Source organism: Patella vulgata, chromosome 1 (assembly GCF_932274485.2).
Source record: "Patella vulgata chromosome 1, xgPatVulg1.2, whole genome shotgun sequence".
NCBI lineage: Eukaryota > Metazoa > Mollusca > Gastropoda > Patellidae > Patella > Patella vulgata.
Window position 1 is genome coordinate 34,529,349 of NC_065879.2, and position 23,520 is coordinate 34,552,868.

At 35.9% G+C, this 23,520-nt stretch overlaps 1 protein-coding gene and 1 long non-coding RNA gene across 3 annotated transcripts; both read right to left on the reverse strand.

Moving 5' to 3' along the window:
* Positions 1 to 2,319: 2,319 nt before the first annotated feature.
* Positions 2,320 to 4,942, reverse strand: LOC130013665 (uncharacterized). Its single transcript, XR_008788874.1, has 3 exons — positions 4,874 to 4,942; positions 3,156 to 3,976; positions 2,320 to 2,972 (listed from the first exon to the last, which is right to left on the reverse strand). It is a non-coding gene; the product is annotated as an uncharacterized LOC130013665 (long non-coding RNA).
* A 2,664-nt stretch (positions 4,943 to 7,606) lies between these two features.
* On the reverse strand, positions 7,607 to 10,814 carry LOC126808418 (uncharacterized). 2 transcript variants are annotated; one of them, XM_050533119.2, is made up of 4 exons: positions 10,674 to 10,814; positions 9,524 to 9,586; positions 8,305 to 9,147; positions 7,607 to 8,121 (listed from the first exon to the last, which is right to left on the reverse strand). In XM_050533119.2, exons 2-4 carry the CDS (start codon positions 9,564 to 9,566, stop codon positions 8,045 to 8,047), a joined length of 963 nt encoding a protein of 320 aa, XP_050389076.1. In that variant the 5' UTR covers positions 9,567 to 9,586; positions 10,674 to 10,814; the 3' UTR covers positions 7,607 to 8,044. The 2 variants fall into 2 exon arrangements, with proteins under 2 accessions (XP_050389076.1, XP_050389074.1); XM_050533117.2 differs by having other exon boundaries at positions 9,524 to 9,589.
* Between the last annotated feature and the right edge of the window lie 12,706 nt (positions 10,815 to 23,520).

Consider the following 23,520-nt stretch of genomic DNA (forward strand, 5'->3'; position numbering starts at 1 on the left):
TGTAGAGTGCAGCCCCTAATCAAAATGTGCGAAAAATCGCTAGTAGAGAACATTTATGGCTCGCGCATGAGTAATGCATCATAATTATGAATGGCCGTTACACAACAATTACGTTAAAAACACTGGTTGATTAACTTTTATGATAAACGAACGTTCTGTCACTACATTGTACATTGAGTCGGGTATGTAGAATAAGTACCATGGGTTTAAAATTAACTTATATTTAAGGTGTTACTTGCATTAAACATACATTATGCAAGAGCTAAATCTGTCTATTGCAGGTCTTTCTTTAGGCCTGAAATGTTATCTAAATTATTTATTAGACATTAATTAACTTATCCAGACCATAATCAACTCTAGATGGCATCGCTAGCCTGCGATCTTAAGTGGATTGTGAGCCGATTTACTGCATAACTTTCCTTCTCGATTAAACGATTAAATGGATAATCGAGACTATGCTGTTTATCGTACTGACTTTAGTAATGATGACCGAGGCTAGGCAGAAATTTCATTCGCTTAGTTCTCAGTTCATAGTGGATCAATTTGAATGAAATTTTTAGTAAATTGACTTTACGTTATCTAGTTTTTAATTATTATAGTGAGAACTGCCAACTCGTTATCGAATCTCCCATAATGTATCTTTAATAAAGAAATTCAGATGAAACTAAAGACATCCAATTGTAGCTAAAAACAAACACATCAGTATTTCTCAGCGTTTTTAGCTACGTTCTCGTGGCTATATTCGTGCGGGGCCATTGTGGCTTAGTATATAAGCACCGGTTAACTTTCCAGTAATTCCTTTCGGGGCGGTCTCTCAAGGACAATGTCCTCTGACCGTTTCTGTCCCGTGTACAAACCGAGGTCCCGTTGGCTTGCAGGTAAAAAAATTTTAGTTTTAATTTTAATGTATTCATGTTAATTTCTTTGTTTTGTTTGAAAGTTAAAACATTCATCTCATTGATGGCGTTGTGGATTTGATTCAAAAATGTGTATGCAATCAAACTTTAATATTACCGCTGTAAAGTATGATTCGTTGGACATATAGTGTCTACTGTTTACATCCCCCATATTTCATTGTCCGTGTTTATAATTTTTTTTTATACACGGTAGGTTAATTGTTGATAATCCTATTGTGACTTGAAAATATTAAAATGCTTTTAACGGGAAGATGTATCTAAACAGAGCTCCAAGCTATTTCGGTATTCCCATTGTATATCACAACACTACTTATTCTAAAGTTAATGTAGCAAGACTTTTTATAATGCTTATATAAAGTAAAACAAAACTGTAGGACATCTATAAACTTTACTTTAAAGGATACCTCTTTTAAAATTTCTTACAGGATCATTAGGTTGACATTTACTCTTAAAACTACTAAACCGCGTATTAAAGAAGGCGTACGAAATATATTGTAAAGCATCAAATTTCATAGAGAAGACACAATTTCCTTATTGGCGGTCTCTGATTATGCTGAAATGAAATGGAGTTTAACGTCCTACTGTTTTGTTCCGAAATGGGCTAATGAAGACGGGCATACAGTGTACTATGAGGGAAATTTTGCCCGGACAGCGGCACTACGGCCTACTTTTATATCGAATTCCATCTGTCAAGGGATCTTTTACGTGTACGTCCCATCCGAACGACTAGACAGCTGTTCCTGCCAGGCCTCCGTCCTGCATCACCGACCGAACACCCGACCTCCAGGCTAGCGAGCCAGCGTCTTACCCATTAGCCACCGTGACCCTCGATATCAGGAAGACAATGCTGTTGTCTTAATAGACTACAATCATTCCTTAATATAAATTTTCCAAATAAGGGCCGCATATTTGGACTCTGTATAATAATTCCTTTTGTTTAAAGGCTTAAAAGAGTCATTTTAATAATGTATACAAATACCAAGATCGTGGCAATTCAATAATTGTTGCTGTTGATTTATCAATATACTGAAGATAAATTTCTTATAAACCATATCGCTTTAAGAATGAAAGGGGCCATTTAAAAAATGTTATAATTTTTATTTCATTATATTTGATAAATAACTAGTAAGATATATACAAAATGATCCTAAAACATATACATAAATGCATATATACTGATACTACAAAAGGGGCGTGCATATACAATACAGGTTAATATTTACTTTTTAAAGATGAATTCAAATACTTTTTGTTTTCTGTTATTTTAAAAATATATTATAACGTCTGACACACACACACACACACACACCCAAACACCCCCCACCCCCCACCCACCCCCCCCACACACACACACACATATATATATATATATATATATATATATATATATATATATATATATATATATATCATAATTTATCAGAGATGAATTCAAATAGTTTTCTTTTTCTTTTTTTTTTACTAATTGTAAAATATAGTATACACCTGACATTATGTTTATATAGACATGTATACATATGTGGGCATATACAATATATAAAGTAGATGAATTTATATAATGTATGGCTTGTTTTCAGATCCACAATATCATAATTTATCAGAGATGAATTCAAATAGTTTTCTTTTTCTTTTTTTTTTACTAATTGTAAAATATAGTATACACCTGACATTATGTTTATATAGACATGTATACATATGTGGGCATATACAATATATAAAGTAGATGAATTTATATAATGTATGGCTTGTTTTCAGATCCACAATATCAGTATTGTAAATAATCATGATATAATAGAAATAAAATCTTGTTTAAACCAAAATAAAACTCCCAACATGTTTGGAAAAAAATACACATTTATGGACAGACAAACAGACCACGTTTGAGTTTATATATAAAATACATGTATACAAAAATCACATTGATGAAAAGTTTAAATCTACAATTATTGCACATTTTGACAATCACTATAACAATCTTTTAGTCCTCTTTTCTTCCACAGCAGAACAATGATACCAGTCTTACGCGAACTGATCTTCTGGATTTTGTTACTTTTTCTGAAAATGGATGAAATAAAATGTATAAATATTATACAAAGGCATTACAAATACGTGTATATTAAAATGAAACAGTTCAAGGAAATATTTATCTTATGGATTCATATATCATCAATGTAATATCTGCTTGATTATATATTACCTGGGATATTATAACTTTAATAAACCTTTATTATTATTTACCGTTTATACTGTCGTCTTTTGTCTTGTCGTTTTTTGTATTCTGGGTATATTTGTGGTTACCATCAACAGGTCTTCCATAGTTATAGTTAAATAGATTGTAAAATGTCTTTAATGGATCTGGTTTTGCTTGACACTCTGCATCTTCTGGTTCAACCTTTTCAATCTGTAATCGACTCCCTCGTCGTACCCACCGAAACCCCCAAACAGACAACAATACCCCCCATCTATAATATTATCTCCAATCTCTTCAGTTTCTATGCATTTTCCTTTTTTCATTATTTTATCATCTTCTAAAATTATTCGTAGTTTATGTGTTTCGCTGAATTTTGCACGGGCAACGTCAAAACACGAAGATTTCATTGCGTCAGCATCATTCTGTACTCTAGATGTCTCTTCTCTTTCTTTTGTAGTTAACTCTTTTCTTTCTTCCAAATCGTCCATCATGTTTGATACCAAAACTGATCGTTGTTTATGTGTTTCATTGAATTTTGCACGGGCAACGCCAAAACAAGAATCTTTCATTACATCGGCATCATACTTTACTCTAGCAGACTCTTCTCTTCCTTCTGTAGTTGACCCGTCTCTTCCTTCTAATTCTCTTTCCAAATCGTCCAGCATTTCTGATACTGTTTTGTCATTTTCATTTTCTAACACTATTGTTGTTTTTACAGCTTCTGGAACTTCCAGAGTATCTTCAGGAACTTGTTCTGCCTGTATAATTGAATTATAATTCTCTATTTCAACTAAAAGCGCTTTGGCATTTTGCTCTTCCTCTAATTCCGCACAAACAGTATCAAGGATCATTTCCGACAGTTCATTGGCTAAAACGAGTTTTAAAAAAAAAGAAGAATGAAATTGAGAAATGAATTTATAACATAGATGTTGTATATTTTCCACCCTAATCAGAGAAATAAAAGAGCCCGTGTAATCGGTGCTAAAACTCAATTAATTTTATTCCATGCATTCAAAGATTTTTATTGATACATCATAAACAGATAAAAACAACACCAATATGCATTGCACGTAAATTAAACATTTAATAAAAAAATAATCTCATTTATATAACACTACACATTGGATCGTCACACCTTGTCCACCCTGCACGTTTCAAGTCAGTAGCTTGAAGCGTATATATGGTATTAGTGTCAGTGGCTTGTGGCACGAAGTAACAGTATATTGTCGCATACATAATATATTATGTCAACGCTTGGGCGACATAATATATTGTGTTGACGCTAGGGCAGGGTTAGGGTTAGGGTTAGGGTTAGGCTCGAGCTGTTCCTATCTGAAAGCTGAAAGAAAGTTTACACAGGTATCCCAGAAATGGTTTATATAATTTTAATTTCACACGTGACGGTTGATTATAGGCCTACTATTTTCTAATATTAACAATATAATCTTTTACAATTGTTATCGGTGCCATCTTGTTTTTTGTTCATGCCTAGTCACCTCCATCCTAGTTCCAAGCGTTGACATAATATATTATATCGCCCAAGCGTTGACATAATATATTATGTATGCGACAATATACTGTTACTTCGTGCCACAGGCCACTGACACTAATACCATATATACGCTTCAAGCTACTGACTTGAAACGTATCGCCTGCCTTGTCAGTGGTCATGACGAATCACGGATGACATGAAAAGCACACATTATGTGTTAAAGTTATTTCCGTGATGGTCCTGAATGATATCTATATTATTAATGATAATTACCTTTTCGCTGGTACATTATCTCTTCTCTTATAGACGTCCTCATTATTTATGATTTGATAATATCTACTGTAAATATTCAAAATAACATATAATATAGACATATTTTACACAATAAAATAACAGTATAGAATATAGATATATTATACAGTAAAATAAACGATTCGGTTACAATTTTAATACAATTAACGTTGTGCGCCTTGCCTTGAATATTGGTTTCACAGATCTTTCAGTGTTGTGATGATTTTTTTCCCAAAATGGATCAAAAATATAAAGAAAAGTCTGAAATATTCAATTTGTAATATTAACAACTAACCTGACAGTTGAAATAATAATTTTCCTGATAATACGCAGGAAAAATACAAGTCTTTAGTTAGATATAATATTAAATGCAGCTTAGTTCCAAAGTATGGTTACAGCTATGACGCCATGTCATTATGACGTCACAATGGATATAGTCAAAGTTATCCAGTTAATATTTCTGGTTAGTTGGCATACAACGTTTGGGATCACGTGGCTAAGTGGGTAAGACGCTAGCTCGCTAGCCTGGAGGTCGGGTGTTGGATCCCTGCATTGGCCGAGAAAGTTCATCCAGATTTTCCGGCGTGGTTCTCCCTTGTCAGTGATACAGGACGGAGGGGCTGACAAGGAAAGCTGTCTAGTCGTTCGGATGGGACGAAAAACCGAGGTCCCGTGTACACATTGGCGTGCACGTAAAAGATCCCTTGGCAGTTGGAATTCGATATAAGAGTAGGCCGTAGTGCCGCTGTCCGGGCAAAATTTCCCTCATAGCACACTGTATGGCGTATGCCCGTCTTCATTAGCCCAGGTTAGGAGCAGAACAGTAGGACGTTAAACTCCATTTCATTTCATTTCATTTCATTTCTGGTAAATCGAATGTTAACTGACGTAAAAATGCAGATGAAGCCATTGTCAAAATAAGTATTCCCGAGCTCAAAAAAAATAAATAAATAAATAAGTAAATTTCGGGTTGTTTGAAATGGTTAAAAAGAATTCTATGCTTCAATGATTTCTTTTGTGCTTAAATAGACTTCAGTATTGGCTTCGATTTTTTTTAAACAATGATGCAAGTAATCAAAAATTGCTTCAAATCCTGATACGAATATACAACAATCTGAAAAACACTTTAATTCGTCAATATGTGTTAATAAATCAAAGTGGTCATCAGCAAAGTCACATTTGCGACAAACTCATGGGATAACTATGCATCTTCCAGATTAATTGGAAATGAAAGTGTGGCACGTCAACCTTCCCTATACCCCTGTAACGATTCATGTGTCCTGGAGAAATGTCCTGGTCATAGAAAAAGATTGGTGATATAGAAATATCCTGCGTGACAAGACAAAACAGAAAGGCCTACAGCAACTATTCCTACGGGAACATTTGAGATAAACCAAGTCATTGTTCGATGATTAATCCTCTGTTGATTTCTCACATGTAGAAACCGAAATTTTTCGTATACAGTATATGGACTTTTAGATGCTGCAAACTTCCAACAGTGACAACTCCGTTCAGAATAAAGTAATTTGACTGAAATTTTCAATATTTTCTTTTTTTTTATCATCTATTTTTGAATTATAATAGCAAGAATGGCCAACTCTTTATTAAACTCTTAACTACTGTATCTTTAAACAATTTATTCAATAAACTGAAAAGGATTTAACAGACAAGGGCCTTTATAAGTTCTCCCCAAAAGTTATTTCTAGAATAATAGCAGTAAACCTTTATTTCAGATAAGATTTGAGGCTAAAGTTGTTACAAATATTTAAACTGAAACTTGGCATGTATAAATATGTAGTTTTCTCACGAAAATAGATATATATTATGACTGAAGCGGGGGGGGGGGGGGTCGCCACCGAGCTGTGAATTTATGAGACCAAGTTTATCAAGACCAATTTTTTGCGTAGATTCCGAATATGTGTGGTGATCAGGCGTTTGAGGGCGCGTTGTCGAGATATGGGGGTTCCAATGTCTACAACTGGAGGGAAATGTGATTATGTTGACATAAATGATTATCATATGTTATATATTAGTAAAACATACATTTCTAGGACTATCCATCTCTAAATAAGTGTATATAATGCCCCTGGACAACTATTTTGATTTGTAGGGGGTGGGGTGGGGTAGGGGGCTGCATGTGTGCGTGTATGGAAGAATGGCTTACCCACTTACCCACCGTGACCCCCGATTTCAGGAAGACAATGCTGTTGTCTTAATAGACTACAGTCATTTCTTAATATAAATTTTCCAAATAAGGGCCGCATATTTGGACTCTGTGTAATAATTTCTTTTGTTTAAAGGCTTAAAAGAGTCATTTTAATAATGTATACAAATACCAGGTTCGTGGCAATTCAATAATTGTTGCTGTTGATTTATCAATATACTGAAGATAAATTTCTTATAAACCATATCGCTTTAAGAATGAAAGGGGCCATTTAAAAAAATGTTATAATTTTTATTTCGTGATATTTGATAAATAACTAGTCAGATATAAAAAAAATGATCATAAAACATAAATGCATATATACTGATACTACAAAAGGGGCGTGCGTATACAATACAGGTTAATATTTATTTTTTAAAGATGAATTCAAATACTTTTGTTTTCTGTTATTTTAAAAATATATTATAACGTCTAACATATATACACACACACACACATACACGCACACCCACCCACACCCACACACACCCACACCCCCCCCCCCCCACACACACACCCACACATCCATACATCATAATTTATCAAAGATGAATTCAAATAGTTTTCTTTTCTTTTTTTTACTAATTGTAAAATATAATATGCACCTGACATTATGTTTATATAGACATGTATACATATGTGGGCATATACAATATATAAAGTAGACTACATTATATCTCAAAATAAAACTGGAGATGAATGTATATAAGGTATGGCTTGTTTTCAGATCCACAATATCAGTAGTGTAAATAATCATGATATAATAGAAATAAAATCTTGTTTAAACCAAAATAAAACTCCCAACATGTTTGGAAAAAAATACACATTTATGGACAGAGAAACAGACCACGTTTGAGTTTATATATAAAATACATGTATACAAAAATCACATTGATGAAAAGTTTAAATCTACAATTATTGCACATTTTGACAATCACTATAACAATCTCTTAGTCCTCTTTTCTTCCACAGCAGAACAATGATACCAGTCTTGCGCGAACTGATCTTCTGGATTTTGTTACTTTTTCTGAAAATGGATGAAATAAAATGTATAAATATTATACAAAGGCATTACAAATACATGTATATTAAAATGAAACAGTTCAAGGAAATATTCATCTTATGGATTCATATATCATCAATGTAATATCTGCTTGATTATATATTACCTGGGATATTATAACTTTAATAAACCTTTATTATTATTTACCGTTTATACTGTCGTCTTTTGTCTTGTCGTTTTTTGTATTCTGGGTATTTTTGTTGCCATGATCAACCGGTCTTCCATAGTTATAGTTAAATAGGTTGTAAAATGTCTTTAAAGGATCTGGTTTTGCTTGACACACAGAATCTTCTGTAGTAATCTGGTTCAACCTTTTCAATCTGTAATCGACCTCCTCGTCGTACCGACCAAAACCCCCAAACAGACAACAATACCCCCCATCTATAATATTATCTCCAATCTCTTCATTTTCTGTGCATTTTCCTTTTTTCATTATTTTATCATCTTCTAAAATTATTCGTAATTTATGTGTTTCGCTGAATTTTGCACGGGCAACGTCAAAACACGAAGATTTCATTGCGTCAGCATCATTCTGTACTCTAGATGTCTCTTCTCTTTCTTTTGTAGTTAACTCTTTTCTTTCTTCTAATTCCCTTTCCAAATCGTCCATCATGTTTGATACCAAAACTGATCGTTGTTTATGTGTTTCATTGAATTTTGCACGGGCAACGCCAAAACACGAATCTTTCATAACATCGGCATCATACTTTACTCTAGCTGACCCTTCTCTTCCTTCTGTAGTTGACCCGTCTCTTCCTTCTAATTCTCTTTCCAAATCGTCCAGCATTTCTGATACTGTTTTGTCATTTTCATTTTCTAACACTATTGTTGTTTTTACAGCTTCTGGAACTTCCAGAGTATCTTCAGGAACTTGTTCTGCCTGTATAACTGAATTATAATTCTCTATTTCAACTAAAAGCGCTTGGACATTTTGCTCTTCCTCTAATTCCGCACAAACAGTATCAAGGATCATTTCCGACAGTTCATAGGCTAAAACGAGTTTAAAAAAAAAGAAGAATGAAATTGAGAAATGAATTTATAACATAGATGTTGTATATTTTCCACCCTAATCAGAGAAATAAAAGAGCCCGTGTAATCGGTGCTAAAACTCAATTAATTTTATTCCATGCATTTCAAAGATTTTTATTGATACATCATAAACAGATAAAAACAACACCAATATGCATTGCACGTAAATTAAACATTTAATAAATAAATAATCTCATTTATATAACACTACACATTGGATCGTCACACCTTGTCAGTGGTCATGACGAATCACGGATGACATGAAAAGCACACATTATGTGTTAAAGTTATTTCCGTGATGGTCCTGAATGATATCTATATTATTAATGATAATTACCTTTTCGCTGGTACATTATCTCTTCTCTTATAGACGTCCTCATTATTTATGATTTGATAATATCTACTGTAAATATTCAAAATAACATATAATATAGACATATTTTACACAATAAAATAACAGTATAGAATATAGATATATTATTTTACACAATAAAATAAACGAATCGGTTACAATTTTAATACAATTAACATTGTGCGCCTTGCCTTGAATATTGGTTTCACAGATCTTTCAGTGTTGTGATGATTATTATCCCAAAATGGATCAAAAATATAAAGAAAAATTTGAAATATTCAATTTGTAATATTAATAACTAACCTGGCAGTTGAAATAATAATTTTCCTGATAATACGCAGGAAAAATACAAGTCTTTAGTTAGATATAATATTAAATGCAGCTTAGTTCCAAAGTATGGTTACAGCTATGACGCCATGTCATTATGACGTCACAATGGATATAGTCAAAGTTATCCAGTTAATATTTCTGGTTAGTTGACATACAACGTTTGGTAAATCGAATGTTAACTGACGTAAAAATGCAGATGAAGCCATTGTCAAAATAAGTCCCACGTCAACCTTCCCCATACCCCTGTAATGATTCATGTTTTAGAGAAAAGAAAGAGAGAGAGAGAGAGAGAGAGAGAGAGAGAGTGGACATGCGCATAAATTGCACTTCCGAGGCGAGAACACGAGAAGAAGAGATGTCGAGATTGTGACGAAGCGAGGGCACGAGAACGCGAGAAGCGGAGAAATAGTCAAGAGGCGAGAAGGCGAGGGAGCAAGAAGGCGAGGATTTACAAAGGCGAGAAGCCAAAATGTCAAGAAAAAATAATCCCGTGTTCTCGGGTCGGATCTCGCCCCGTTTCCTCGCGTTCACGCAATCTCGTACTCTCGCCCTTGACTTCTCATTTTATCTACTTCGACTTCTCGCTCTCGAATTCTCGACTTCTACCGGCGAGATGTCGAGATTATGAAATGGCCGTAATAGGCTTCCATATTGATAGTATGCCACGCTATTTTAATATGTATATAAATATAAATATATATAACAAGATTTACTTTACTTTCCTTAATCCAAAAATAACCCGGTGATGTTGCATTTTATAAGTACTAACCATTTAGCATTAAATATAGGTTACGTGTCTACTAACCGTTTTCCAGCTGATTGACTGCATTATCGAGACCATTTAATACCATTACAGAAAGTTGGAACAAAAATCCGAATTATGAATTTGCGAAGAACAAAAATACCACTAGCATTCTTTGGAGAAATAAGTTATTATATACTAAATTATTACTAAACCAATGGTATTGTTAATAAAATAACAAACAATTTCTAAAAAAAAAAGAACATAATTTTTTAAAAATTTGTTGTCACAAAGAACAATGTAATTTACTATAATTAGATTTTTGTAAGAGCTTTATTATTTGATAGATGCATAGTTAATGTCACGTGCGGTGGCTTTATTTAAAGGATAATACAAACTTCTGCTGACATTGCCATGCCGTGTCTTTGTTGTGTAATCGCTGGAGAAATCGTCATAGTTCATTTTTTATTAGTCAGATTTAGGCGGCGCGAGGGCATCCTAATTTTCGGTTATACGGGGGTTTGCTGAAATAAAGTTTTAAGTCTGAAAAAGATACATCTAATGGGTGAATAAGAACTGCAACTTTAGTAAAATTATTGTCTTCATTCCAGACCATCTTGTGAACCTACCCATTGAAATCACCAAAAATGGACAAAACTGGCTATACGACAGTCATCAAGTACCTGCAACTGGAAAGACTAAGCCTAACACAGATACATGCCGACATGGTCTTAACTTTAGGGGATGGTGCCCCTTCCTTTTTCACAGCAAAGAAGTGGGCTGTGGAATTCGAGCGTGACAGAGAGACCCTTGACAAAGACCCGCTTCCTGGAAGTCCATCAACAACAATATGGTGATGGCTGATGGACGTTTGACCACCCGACAGTGTTGTGGACGTCTCTCATGAGAGGGTTGGGCACATTATCACTAGCAAGTTAGGAATGACAAAAGTTTCTGCAAGATGGGTGTCAAATCTCTTGACTGCGGACCAGAAACATGCCAGACACCTGAAGGAGATCCGGATAATGTTTTAGCCTGATTTGTAGCCAGAGATAGGACCGGTTTCCAAAAACGAAAAAGGAACTAGCGGTCGCCATTTTCCTAGTAATGATGACTTCTTTGGGTGGCTGCAGAAAATTTCTTTCTGACCGCCATCCAGGCCTTGCAACATCGTTGGCGAAATTGTTTACACGTCGAAGGTGAATATGTAGAAAATTAAATGGAAACCATCGACTTTGTATAGGTCTTTCACATAGGCTTTGAACTTTTCAGCCAGCCCTCGTAATTGTGTCCATGTGCTATTAAGACTATGACTAGTAATAGCCTCCCATGATCTCATCATGTAGTGCTTCTTCTATTTATAGCAATTCTTTCGTCCTCCCATTTCTCTCCTTTTTGAATATCAATTTTTGTTGACTTTTTGGTCCAAGGCTTAGCTAATTGCTGTCTATAAAACAATAAATGTTCGTTTTACATGAACACTGAGTACATCAACGTAATCGTCTGCAGCAAATAAAATCAGCCAGTGTAATTGCGCCGACTTATATCACGGTCTTGGCATCGTGGGGATTAGCGACGGTAATATTTTTGTTTAGATAAGAGGGTCTTCACCTATTGTGGCCAAAGGTTCACCCATTTTTCACAAACAACTTTAGGATAAATTCCTTTCTTGATCGCAACCCACCCTGTCAACTCTGATTTCTTTCCTGTTCGTTTTACACCATGACATTTTTTTTATTTATTTATTCAAGATCAAGATCAAATGCCTTACTGCATATAGATACAGAACATGTACATTACATTGGGAACAATAATGCTAAATAATCAGCTACTGAACACTATTTCTTAAACACATAGTCCGTATTAAAAATTTACTTACATTGTTCAATACCTTTACATTGTTTGATGCGAATAGCTGCGTGCGTAAGGACGGTATTATTTCAGTGAACTTTCGTAATTTTTTCGCAGTATTGAGAAGACGATGCATCATCTATAGTTTCTGGAAATCAAGATTTGAAATCATGATCTTTCACTGGGATGTTTCGCGTATTGTATTGTTTACAGTAACGTTCAACGTAATCTTCGGCGTATAATGGTAGACTTGTAGAAAAATAGACATTGTAAAGCAAGCTTATAGATCGTCAAACTGGTTAAAGATACATTATGGGAGATTCAATAACGAGTTGGCAGTTCTCACTATAATAGTTAAAAACTAGATAACGTAAAGGCAATTTGCTGAAAATTTCATTCAAATTGATCCACTATGAACCGAAAACTAAGCGAATGAAATTTCTGCCTAGCCTCTGTCATCATTACTAAAGTCAGTACTATAAACAGCATAGTCTTGAGTAGCCATTTAATCGTTTAATCGAGAAGAAAAGTTATGCAGTGAATCGGCTCACAATCCACTTAGGATTGCAGGCTAGCGATGCCACCTAGAGTTGGTTATGGTCTGGATAAGTTAATTAATGTCTAATTAATAATTTAGATAACATTTCAGGCCTAAAGAAAGACCTGCAATAGACAGATTTAGCTCTTGCATAATGTATGTTTAAATAAAATGAAATGAAGTTTAACGCCCTTGTTTGACACATCCGAACGACATGACACTGTTCCTTGCCAGACCCCCGTCTGCACAACTGACAAGGTGAAACCACGTTACAAAATCCCAAAGTACTTTCTTGCCAACACCAGGATCGATCCCAGACCACCTGGTTAGTGAGCTAACGCCTTATTCACTCAGCCACCGTGGCTTGCGCTTGTGGGTGAACTGTTGGTTCAATTTTGTCATAAAATATAAAAATTGTTGATCTTAAAGTTTTTTTTTATTGATCTCGCGATCTGCTGTAACGGTGGTGGGCTTTTACAAGTTAATTGGTAATCGATATATTGTTTTACCAAAGTAATATCAAATCCATTTGACATCGTGTAATATAAATTGATATTGATTCAAGTTTCTGTTTTTTACCAACTCGATAATAATATCAATTAAATTCATACAGTGATCGAAATACTTTTTACAATGAAATTCTTGTTTATGTATATCTGCCTTAATAATAAGAATAATCGATTCTGATTTCTAAATAATAACACAAATCGCTGTTAAAAAATCTGTTATTAGCTAATGACATCAAGGAAAATGTCATAAAGGTCCAATTGTCAGAGGGAGAGAGAGAGAGAAATGGGGTTTAACGTCCACTCGACACAAACTAGGCCATTTCGGGACTAATATATGGTTTAATTTTATTTCAATAATTCGCTTGCGCGTAGGGGTCTTTAGCAGTGGGAGGAAACCGGAGGACCCGGAGAAAACCCACGAGGTTGGACAGGCGCCAATTGTCAGAGAGAGTTTGGATGCATGGCTGAATGGTTAGCACGTGCGCGCTGTATCATAAAGTCTGTCATTGAGTCAACTGGCGTGGTTTCGATTCCCCGGTTGTATCTGACAAGGAGTAGGGTCGCCTGTCCAACCTCGTGGGTTTTCTCCGGGCCCTCTGGTTTCCTCCCACTGATAAAGACCCCTACGCGCAAGCGAATTATGGGAAAAAAATTGAAACACATGTTAGTCCCGAAATGACCTAGTGTGTGTCGAGTGGACGTTAAACCCCATTTCTCTCTCTCTCTCTCTTCAATTGTCAGAATTAGATCTTCAGGTGTAGCCTAAAGCAGTGGACACATTAGTCGAATCTTTCGGCCGAATGGGTGGACACACTAGCCGAATGCTTCGCCCGATCCAACCTGTCGATTGCTTCACCTTTCACGTCACATGATTAAACATGGCGGCGTCTATGTCTTCAATCTATCACGTGACTTCTCGATATGAGTGGTGATTGGCTAATGAATTCTATATTCGGCCGAATGCTTCGGCGAAGCGGACACACCAGGCGAATATAATTCGGCCGAATATATCAAACCTGTTTGATTCGGGCGAATCATTCGGCCGAATGACAGTGGACACACTAGGCGAATTTCGACGCCGATTTATTCGGCCGAACGATTCGGCCGAATCATTCGGCTAGTGTGTCCACCGCTTTACCAAAAGTGGTTCAAACATTCAAATTGACCAGTTCTAATTTAAACGTAACTAGTCTATGTTGATTTCAAATGGGGGGTGGGGGTGGGAAGAATGGTTAACGCGTGAGCTTTGGATCATAAGGTCTGTCATTGATTCAAGTGGCGTGGTTTCGATTCCCCGCTTGTTCGTGACAAGGAGTAGGGTGGCCTGTCCAGCCCCAAGGGGGTTCTCTGGGTCCTCCGGTTTCCTCCCACTGCTAAAGATCCCCATGCGCAAGCGAATTATTGAAATAATACTGAACCTGATGTTCGTCCAGAAATGACCTAGTTTGTGTCGAGTGGACATCTTCTCTCTCTCTCTCTCTCTCTCTCTCTCTCGATTTCGCCACCATCTTTGTTTCTCTCTTATAATCGTTTATTTTTCCTCTAGAATCGAGACCATGTATTAAGGATCAAAAGTTCTTGGATGATTTCGACTATAGTACGCATCAGACCTTACATACTACAGCTATAGTCCCTGCTTTTTAACAAAAATGTGAAATATGTGCGAATTTGGTAGGTCCTCCAGAGGGGCTAAAATTGTTGTCGCATTCTGATGAAACTTAACAAATATGTTAAGGATCAAAATATCCTGAATGAAAAGATTGGCCCTATTGATTTTACCTCTTTCCATACATTTCTTGCAAAATATGGGTGTATTTTGCATGACAGCCGCTTGTTGTAACTGGTTATTTATACCTGATAGCGGTGATTTATTTGATGGATACGGGACCTAATCTGTCATAGATACAACGGATGTGAGATGGGTTGAAATAAAGATCGACTGTTCTGTTAACCCAGGTTGGCCCACCCCCGCCCCCTCACCGGGCCTGATAAACAAATCGAATAGAAAACAAAAATCGTATATTGTATTGTAACCTAATTGGATCAAAGAAGTTCCACCCGTTTAAATGAGAAAATCATGTATAATTGTTATGCTACAGGGCGTCTTTAAATTTGTCACAATTGGATTAACCTATATTGATTCTTATCATATCTGTCTTGTTCAATTTTAATGATTATTACAGAGGCGTAGATTTTACTGTGTTAAAGGATAGTCAAATATTGGTAAATTGTTTACGCCTGAGGTGTTTTTATTTTAAAGAAAGAGCAAGGTTTATTTAATTTGTAGAAAGAAATGTAAATTGGGGTGTGTTTAAATTTTATTAGTCGATTATTGTAGTACAAGTTTTATATCCGTATGATTGATTAAACTAATAACAGATTTTTAATTGTTCCTAATTTACGGCAACACAAATTTAAATAACGTTCAAGGTCGGCTTTTAGTAAAACTCAGCGGATTATTTTAATGGCCAGTGTATATTTTGGGTTTATTATATTCAATGATTCAAACATCTTTTAAAATCAAGAAAATGTTTGCAGAATTTGTGCATGTTATTCAAAATGTAACATGTCTGACGTTTTGTCAACTGATTTGTTACACTTCGTTGTGATCCATATCATATAATTCAAAGCAGATTAAAAATTAGTTTCTTTCCTGATTTTTTACACTTTCAAGGGAGCATGGTTTATTTTTTGGAGAGAGAGAGAGAAATGGGGTTTAACGCCCACTCGACACAAACTAGGTCATTTCGGGACTAACATATGGTTTAATTTTATTTACATAATTCGCTTGCGCGTAGGGGTCTTTAGCAGTGGGAGGAAACCGGAGGACCCGGAGAAAACCCACGAGGTTGGACAGGCGACTTATTTTTTTTAACCTTGAAATAGACAACAATGGTTCTAAAAGCACATATTACTGTAATATGAATCTATGTAAAATGATTTATTTTCGATTTCTAAAAAAGAAAATATTGTAATTTCTAATCAATTATGTTCGGTGAAATACGAGAACAGTTCAAATTGAAGGACAGTCGGTTATGCCTGCTTAGGGTACACTACTCGTTTTTTAATTTATTATTTTATCGCTTGTGAATCAGCCTTTACTGATTATTTCCACATTGTGTTGTTGGATATGTTTTTATTAGTTCATTACAAAATGGCACCAGAAACCATAGGGTACACGAGTCGTGTACTGAATATAAAATGTTAATTGTGTCTTGAATATTGGATATTGGGATCACGGCAAGATAACAACATCAATATTGATTGAAATTGATCAATATAGAATTCTAATTCGTGTTTTTAATTTGGAATATAATGAAAAATATTGAGTTAGCTAATTTAATATCCCCTAAACCCTTCTCCTATAATTTCCATATGTCATAGGTTAAACATGAATTATGCAAGAGCTAAATTTACCTATTGCAGGTCTTTGTTTAGGCCTGAAATGTTATCTAAAGTATTAATTAGACATTAATTAACTTCCCAAGACCATAATCAACTCTCGATGCCATCGGATGCCTGCGATATATAGTGGATTCAAATACATTTTGACCTGGATGCGGAAACCGAAAAATAGATAATCCAGATTTTGTTTATCATTGTAACTGAGGATCACGTGGCTAAGTGGGTAAGACGCTAGCTCGCTAGCCTGGAGGTCGGGTGTTCGATCCCTGCATTGGCCGAGAAAGTTCATCCAGATTTTCCGGCGTGGTTCTCCCTTGTCAGTGATGCAGGACGGAGGGGCTGACAAGGAAAGCTGTCTAGTCGTTCGGGTGGGACGAAAAACCGAGGTCCCGTGTACACATTGGCGTGCACGTAAAAGATCCCTTGGCAGTTGGAATTCGATATAAGAGTAGGCCGTAGTGCCGCTGTCCGGGCAAAATTTCCCTCATAGCACACTGTATGGCGTATGCCCGTCTTCATTAGCCCAGGTTAGGAGCAGAAAAGTAGGACGTTAAACTCCATTTCATTTCATTTCATTTTTATCATTGTAACAGCGGTAATAATGGCAATCCAGGGTAGCCTATAATTAATTATATACGCGATTCCTTGGCTCAGAGTGAAGTAGTTTGACTAAAATTTTCACAATATTCTCTTTTCATATTTTAACTATTATAGCGAGAACTGTTAGCTCTTTATCTAATCTTACCTAATGTCGCTTTAATAGAGTAAAACACATGAAATAAAACGAGACGTAATGAACAACTGATTGTAATCAAACTGACAGCATATCGTATCTGAATTCAGGCGCCTAATATATAAAACACTACATTTTCACCTAAATAAAGGGGTTGAAAGGCAGTTATATTTTAGCACATCATATTAAGGAAAAGAAAACACAATACTTCGCTCATTAAAATTTATTCATTTTGAGACAACCATAAGGCTATCTGTAATGCCGTGGAGACATTTTTGTCAGATAAAAGCGTTTCCGTCCACTCTTCATCTAATTCTGTCATGGAATGCTTAACGCGTGCGCGTTGGATCAAAAGGTCTGTCATTGATTCAAGTGGTGTGGTTTCGATTCCCCGCTTGTACGTGAAACAGACTAGTATCGTCTGTCCAACCTCGTGAGTTTTCTCCGGGTCCTCCGGTTTCATCCCACTGCTAAAGACCCCATACGTGCAAGTGAACCATTGAAATATAATTGAACAATATGTCAGTCCCGAAATGACATATTTGTGTCGAGTGGGCGTTAAACACCATTTCTCTCTCTCATATTCGCCCTGAAATATATGGGCCATAGACATGGGATTCTTGTGTATAAACTGATAATACGTTACAATATTACAATTATATAAAATAGATAGAATAAAGTCACAGAGTTTACTACATAATACCAACATCTATTGCAGGCAATTGCTGGGTCGTGTTCAAGCCATTCCTGTCCACTGGACTCAGTTTGTTTAACAAATTCTACCGAATCCTATTATTGTCAAGTAGAAGGTTAGTTCAAAGGTTTCTAAAGCTCCGTTTTCTTTTTTCCAAATTACTTAAATTAAAGGACTGGAGTGGGAGTATACAGTTTGCAGGACATTGTTAGGGTTATATAGAGCATTAATTCATACAGTCATTGGACAACTCTGACCCACCCCATCCCATTCCCCAGTCCTAATGTGACCTGGTGAATGTCGAGCGGATTGTAGGCCCCACCTCTCTTGCCCTAAATCTGACTTGATATGATTATTAATACATTAATATAGACTCTCCGCTTTCAAGTGTTTTGTTTGTAAATGATTTCAGGCTGTGGTCCCCCTCCAGTGGTTCATCATGCTACACTTACATCAACGCCAGACAATCTAAATATTGGCGCACTACTACAATATGAATGTGATCCGGGTTATAGATCTGTTGGCCAAAGATCGTGTGACGTCAATGGAGAGTGGGGAAGTTTCCACTGTGAACCTTGTAAGTGCCAATTACAATTACAATTACAATACATGTACAACGTCTAGGGATTCCTTAGCGTGACCTTCCTAGAGGTTTTCACTCCCATGTGTTCATTACATAACAATACCGTACAAGACAGTAACAATACAACTATTTTGTTACCGCTAAATAAATTAAAAAATGTATCATATTTTAACCGCTAAATAGATTCAAACCTGCATTATGTTTTTGAAGTATTTTTGGACCAGGAACTAGGCCCTAAGTGCTACTCATCATCTTAATGTTATTCTACTTATGGCGAAGCTTTTCGATAAAAAGCCTTAAGCTGTGCCAATTCATGTACGTTCAACATGAAACTTGGCATGCTTGTTCGTTGGGCAATTGACGGACTTCGATTCCAAGATGACGCCTATAACGCCATGCTCGGTTTCTGGTCCATAGTACGTGTACATCAAAGATGACGTGTGTATGTATGTGTGTTCGCCCATCACGCTCGTTGCCGCGATCAACACCGACAATTATGTGGTAGCAAATTAACCAGCATGAATGTTTTAGGCCATCAAATTTGAGCCCCGGGCGAATTTGGGCTCCTGGCGAATTTGGGCCCCGGGCGAAGCCGGGTATCCTGCTACTAGTGCTAGTGTTAAAAACATCTGCCATATCTTAATATCACTCAGTCATGTACTAAAGCGCCCATTACATGACAATAATGAAGGACGGTTAAAATTAATGTTAAACTTTCTAGATAAATTAAAATGTATTACTTGTTCTTTGAAATTTGTTTTTCTACTTTGTAATGTTATTTTTGCAATATCGACTTGAAGTAACATGAACTAACCGAGGTTACTTACCATTATGATTTGAAATTATGGAAACAATATCCATTAAGTACTTGGATTCTAGTTGTGATTAATTAATGTGTACATTAATATAACCAGACAAAACAAAATTATAATATTGTTACATAAAATTTCTACATCAGCATGACGAACAAAAGGTACATCATGCAAAAGCATAGTAAATAATTAAAATCCTTTGAACAATTGACAATGGATTCAAAAGCCATAAAGACGCGCATCTTCCTAGAAACTTTCTATGTTATTTTGCATATTAAATCAGGGATGGTAAAGCAGTACTATTGAAAAAAGGATGGTTGCCAGAAAACTCTTAACAGCCATAAATGTGGGTCCTCTCCTTTTTTTTTTAGAGAGTAGGCATGTATTGTTAAACTCCACACAAATATTAAACATTTGTAAAACAAATAGACTAGAACACAAAAGTACTACATTGGGAATGATTATTATTGATTAGCTAAATACATATTTTGTTAATAAAGATGGGGTACAGTATACACCGCTAAAGATTATGAACGCCGCGGGGGGTGAGACTGACAAAAATTATATACTTGAGACAAAACTGTGCAACAAAAAAACAACATCAATGACTTAGATGAACTAATCAGAGTTTTAACCATCCATGTACCAAGAAGGGAGAGAAGGTCTTATCGCCCATAAACCACCAGATGAGACCCAGATGAAATTAGGACCGAGAAAATCACGCGCCGTCGACTGGAAATTAAATAGAGGAAATCTAAACTGGAGGAGGTTTAATTCGTCAAGCTAAACAGTTAGTTTCTACAACAGAAAAATTGTTGAACAGGAAACCAACCTAAAACAAAGAAACGGTTGCAGATCACCACAACAGCCCCTTAAGATCGGATAATTTAAAATGAAGACATCTCGGCAGTTCGATATGGCTCATCATGTAACTAAGTTTTGTCAGGCAACAAATATGCACCTCACCGTATCAACAACAGACATGCTTGTAGATTTGTGAATAGTCACGCTTTTGAGGGCTCTGGGCCCTTATTCACGAAAACTTAAACTAAGATACAATCGAAATTTTAAGAAATACTGCAATTCGATTGGCTGACCAATATGCAAATTGGATATATGCAAATTGATTTTACTGGTCAGCCAATCGAATTGCAGTATTTCTTAAAATTTCGATTGTATTTTAGTTTAAGTTTTCGTGAATAAGGGCCCAGATCTAAATAGTAAGGTCACCTGCAGATTTCAAAGTCACCATATGTAAACAGGATTAGGGCACGTGATTGTTGCCTAGGATTGTGGGTTAAGTTTAAGAATTTGGGGAGAGGGTAAGTCTCCACATTAGCACTGACCTAGGATGATGAAAATTTAGTTCGAGATATTTCCTAGTTTTATAAAAAATACATACAACAATACATTAGATTTATATACAAAGTTAATTTCTAAAAATGTTTTTGTTCCGCTATCCCCGGGTTAGGGCTAGGGATTGATATAATTTTTTTCCCATTGGTTACGGTGGTGACTGGTCTTATTTAGTCCGAGTTGCTGTGCGATTATGCAAGTATAAGCGTCTGTGTGAAGATTTGCTCTAGCTGTATGAATATTCAAACCGGGGAGGGGGGGGGGGGGCACTTTGTCAATCCAGAATTTTTCTATTGGTAGCCTAAACGTTTTAATTTCTTCTGGGGTTTAAAAGTCGCTAGTCTGTTCTATTGGCGTGACAATGAGATCAAAAACGTCATGATTTAGTTAGTTGAAGTGAACTGAGACCGGCTTGTCTTTTTTCGTGACTATGTCTGACCAGTGACCGTTAATTCCTTCCCTAAATGCATTATGGGTCTCCCCCACGTATTGTTTGTCACATTGTCTACATGATGTGAACTGCTGTATGAAAGTTGGTCTAATATTGGGAATTGTGTGCCAGATGTTTTGTTATGGAACTGGTCGGATATATTTATGATTTTGCATGTTTGACATCTGGGGTGGCGATAAGTTATTGATTTTAACTGCTAATTGCATATTGTTTGTTTCCTTGGTGGCAAGTTCAGCTAGAGTATTGTTTTTAAACATCGGAGATAGCGTTTGGAGTATCCCCTTTCTCTTAGTTTGCTAAATACCAGCGTACATGCTGACTCAAAGTCAGCCGTCTGAGTACATATCCTATGGAAACGGAGAGTCTTGAGATTTTATGATGCCAGAGAACGTATACTTTGGGTGAAAGGAGCTTTAGAACAGTAATTGATGTGTATCGGTTTCTTTGAAAAGTACTTAAGTTTCCAATTGGCCAGTGTTTTTGGTGTTGCTACTTTTAAAAACGGTGGTGTCAAGGAAATCTATTACATTTGCGGTTAATTTAACAGATGGATGATGCTTGTTCAGAATGTTGAAAAAGTCCAAAATTCGTCTAGTGTGTACGTCCAGACTATGAAAACGTCATCTAAAAAACATCCATAGAAAACTGTTTTTAATGGGCACAGTGGCAGAACTTCTCTTTCAAACTTCGCCATGAAGAGATTTCCGCAACTCAACTCAGGGCAAATCATTTTCCCATCGCAGTTCCGGAAGACTTGAGATATACTTGGTCGTTAAAGGTTAGGTCATTCCTCGTCAGACAGATGTCGAGTAATTTGAGGATTTCTTCGTCCGGTCTTGATGCTTGCGCGTTCCTAAGAAATACTTTCCTAACCTCTTCAACTCCTGCGTTATTATCGATGTGGCCTTAATAATTAGTTCTAAACCTTTTGAGGCGGACGGATCGAGAAGTAAACGGTCATGAAATAGGAAAATCTCGTACAGTACATGACAGGGCGTTGGGCTATTTGTGGTTATAAAGATTACGACCACCGGGAAGTTCTAAAATATGTTATAAATCAAGAAATGTCACGGATATAACATTAAATGGCCAGAGAATTACTAGTCAGAGTCCTGATATAACAAGCTAATCCAATTACCTAGAATTAGTTTTTAAGCCAAAGTCCGGGTCCAAGAGCGGAAATGCGAATTTTTAACCGGAGTATACGATTGGTCGAAAATATAGTATTCTCTCCAGACCAGTTGACAATTTGTCATCAATTAAATGATAGTGATTGAAGATGGATTGCAGTAGACTGTATTATAACTTTGCTATTTTAATCAAAGATTGCCGTAAACTGTAATATAAATTATGTATTTTCAGATATCAGAAATTGTACTATGATGAAGAATTGTAACCCGTCATATAGTGATGGTGAATATTGGCTTTATCCACAAATATTTGTTGATCAACCTGTGAAAATTTATTGCGCTTTCATGACGACTTCACCGAAGGAATATGTTACACTGCCTTTTGGGAATAAATTTTATAACATGCATGATACCTGTGATACATGTGGTTTAATTACAAACAACACTTGTGGATCGGTAAAATATTCTAAAGTTAGAATTGAACCATCGGTAAGATAATTATTGTTTATAACCAGTAAAACTGGTATAGTGTGTTCTTCAGTTTAGATTCCATACAGCGTAATCGGAAATTTTATGTACAGAAGATTTATGCCAGTATTTCATGTTTTTGGAAATCTTTGAATGACAAAAGAATGGTATTATGTATAATATTAAAAGATCATATTAAAAGGTCGTACATGCCACGGTTTTCTCATCCTCTGTGGAAGCGGATGTTTAAGTCCCAAGATCTAACGAAAAGAGGCGAGACCGCGAGTGCTTGGGGGCGAGAATGCGAGCATTTTATTTCATTAACTTCTTTCTCCCTTGTCTAACGACCTCCCAACTTTACCATCTACTAACATTTACAA

Coding starts and splice junctions, on each gene's coding strand:
- LOC126808418 (XM_050533119.2), bottom strand. CDS start 9,566: ATGAGGACGTCTATAAGAGAAGAGATAATGTACCAGCGAAAAG. Junction 9,148..9,523: donor GATAATGTACCAGCGAAAAG/GTAATTATCATT, acceptor AACTCGTTTTAG/CCTATGAACTGTCGGAAATG. Junction 8,122..8,304: donor AAAAGACGACAGTATAAACG/GTAAATAATAAT, acceptor ATCCATTTTCAG/AAAAAGTAACAAAATCCAGA.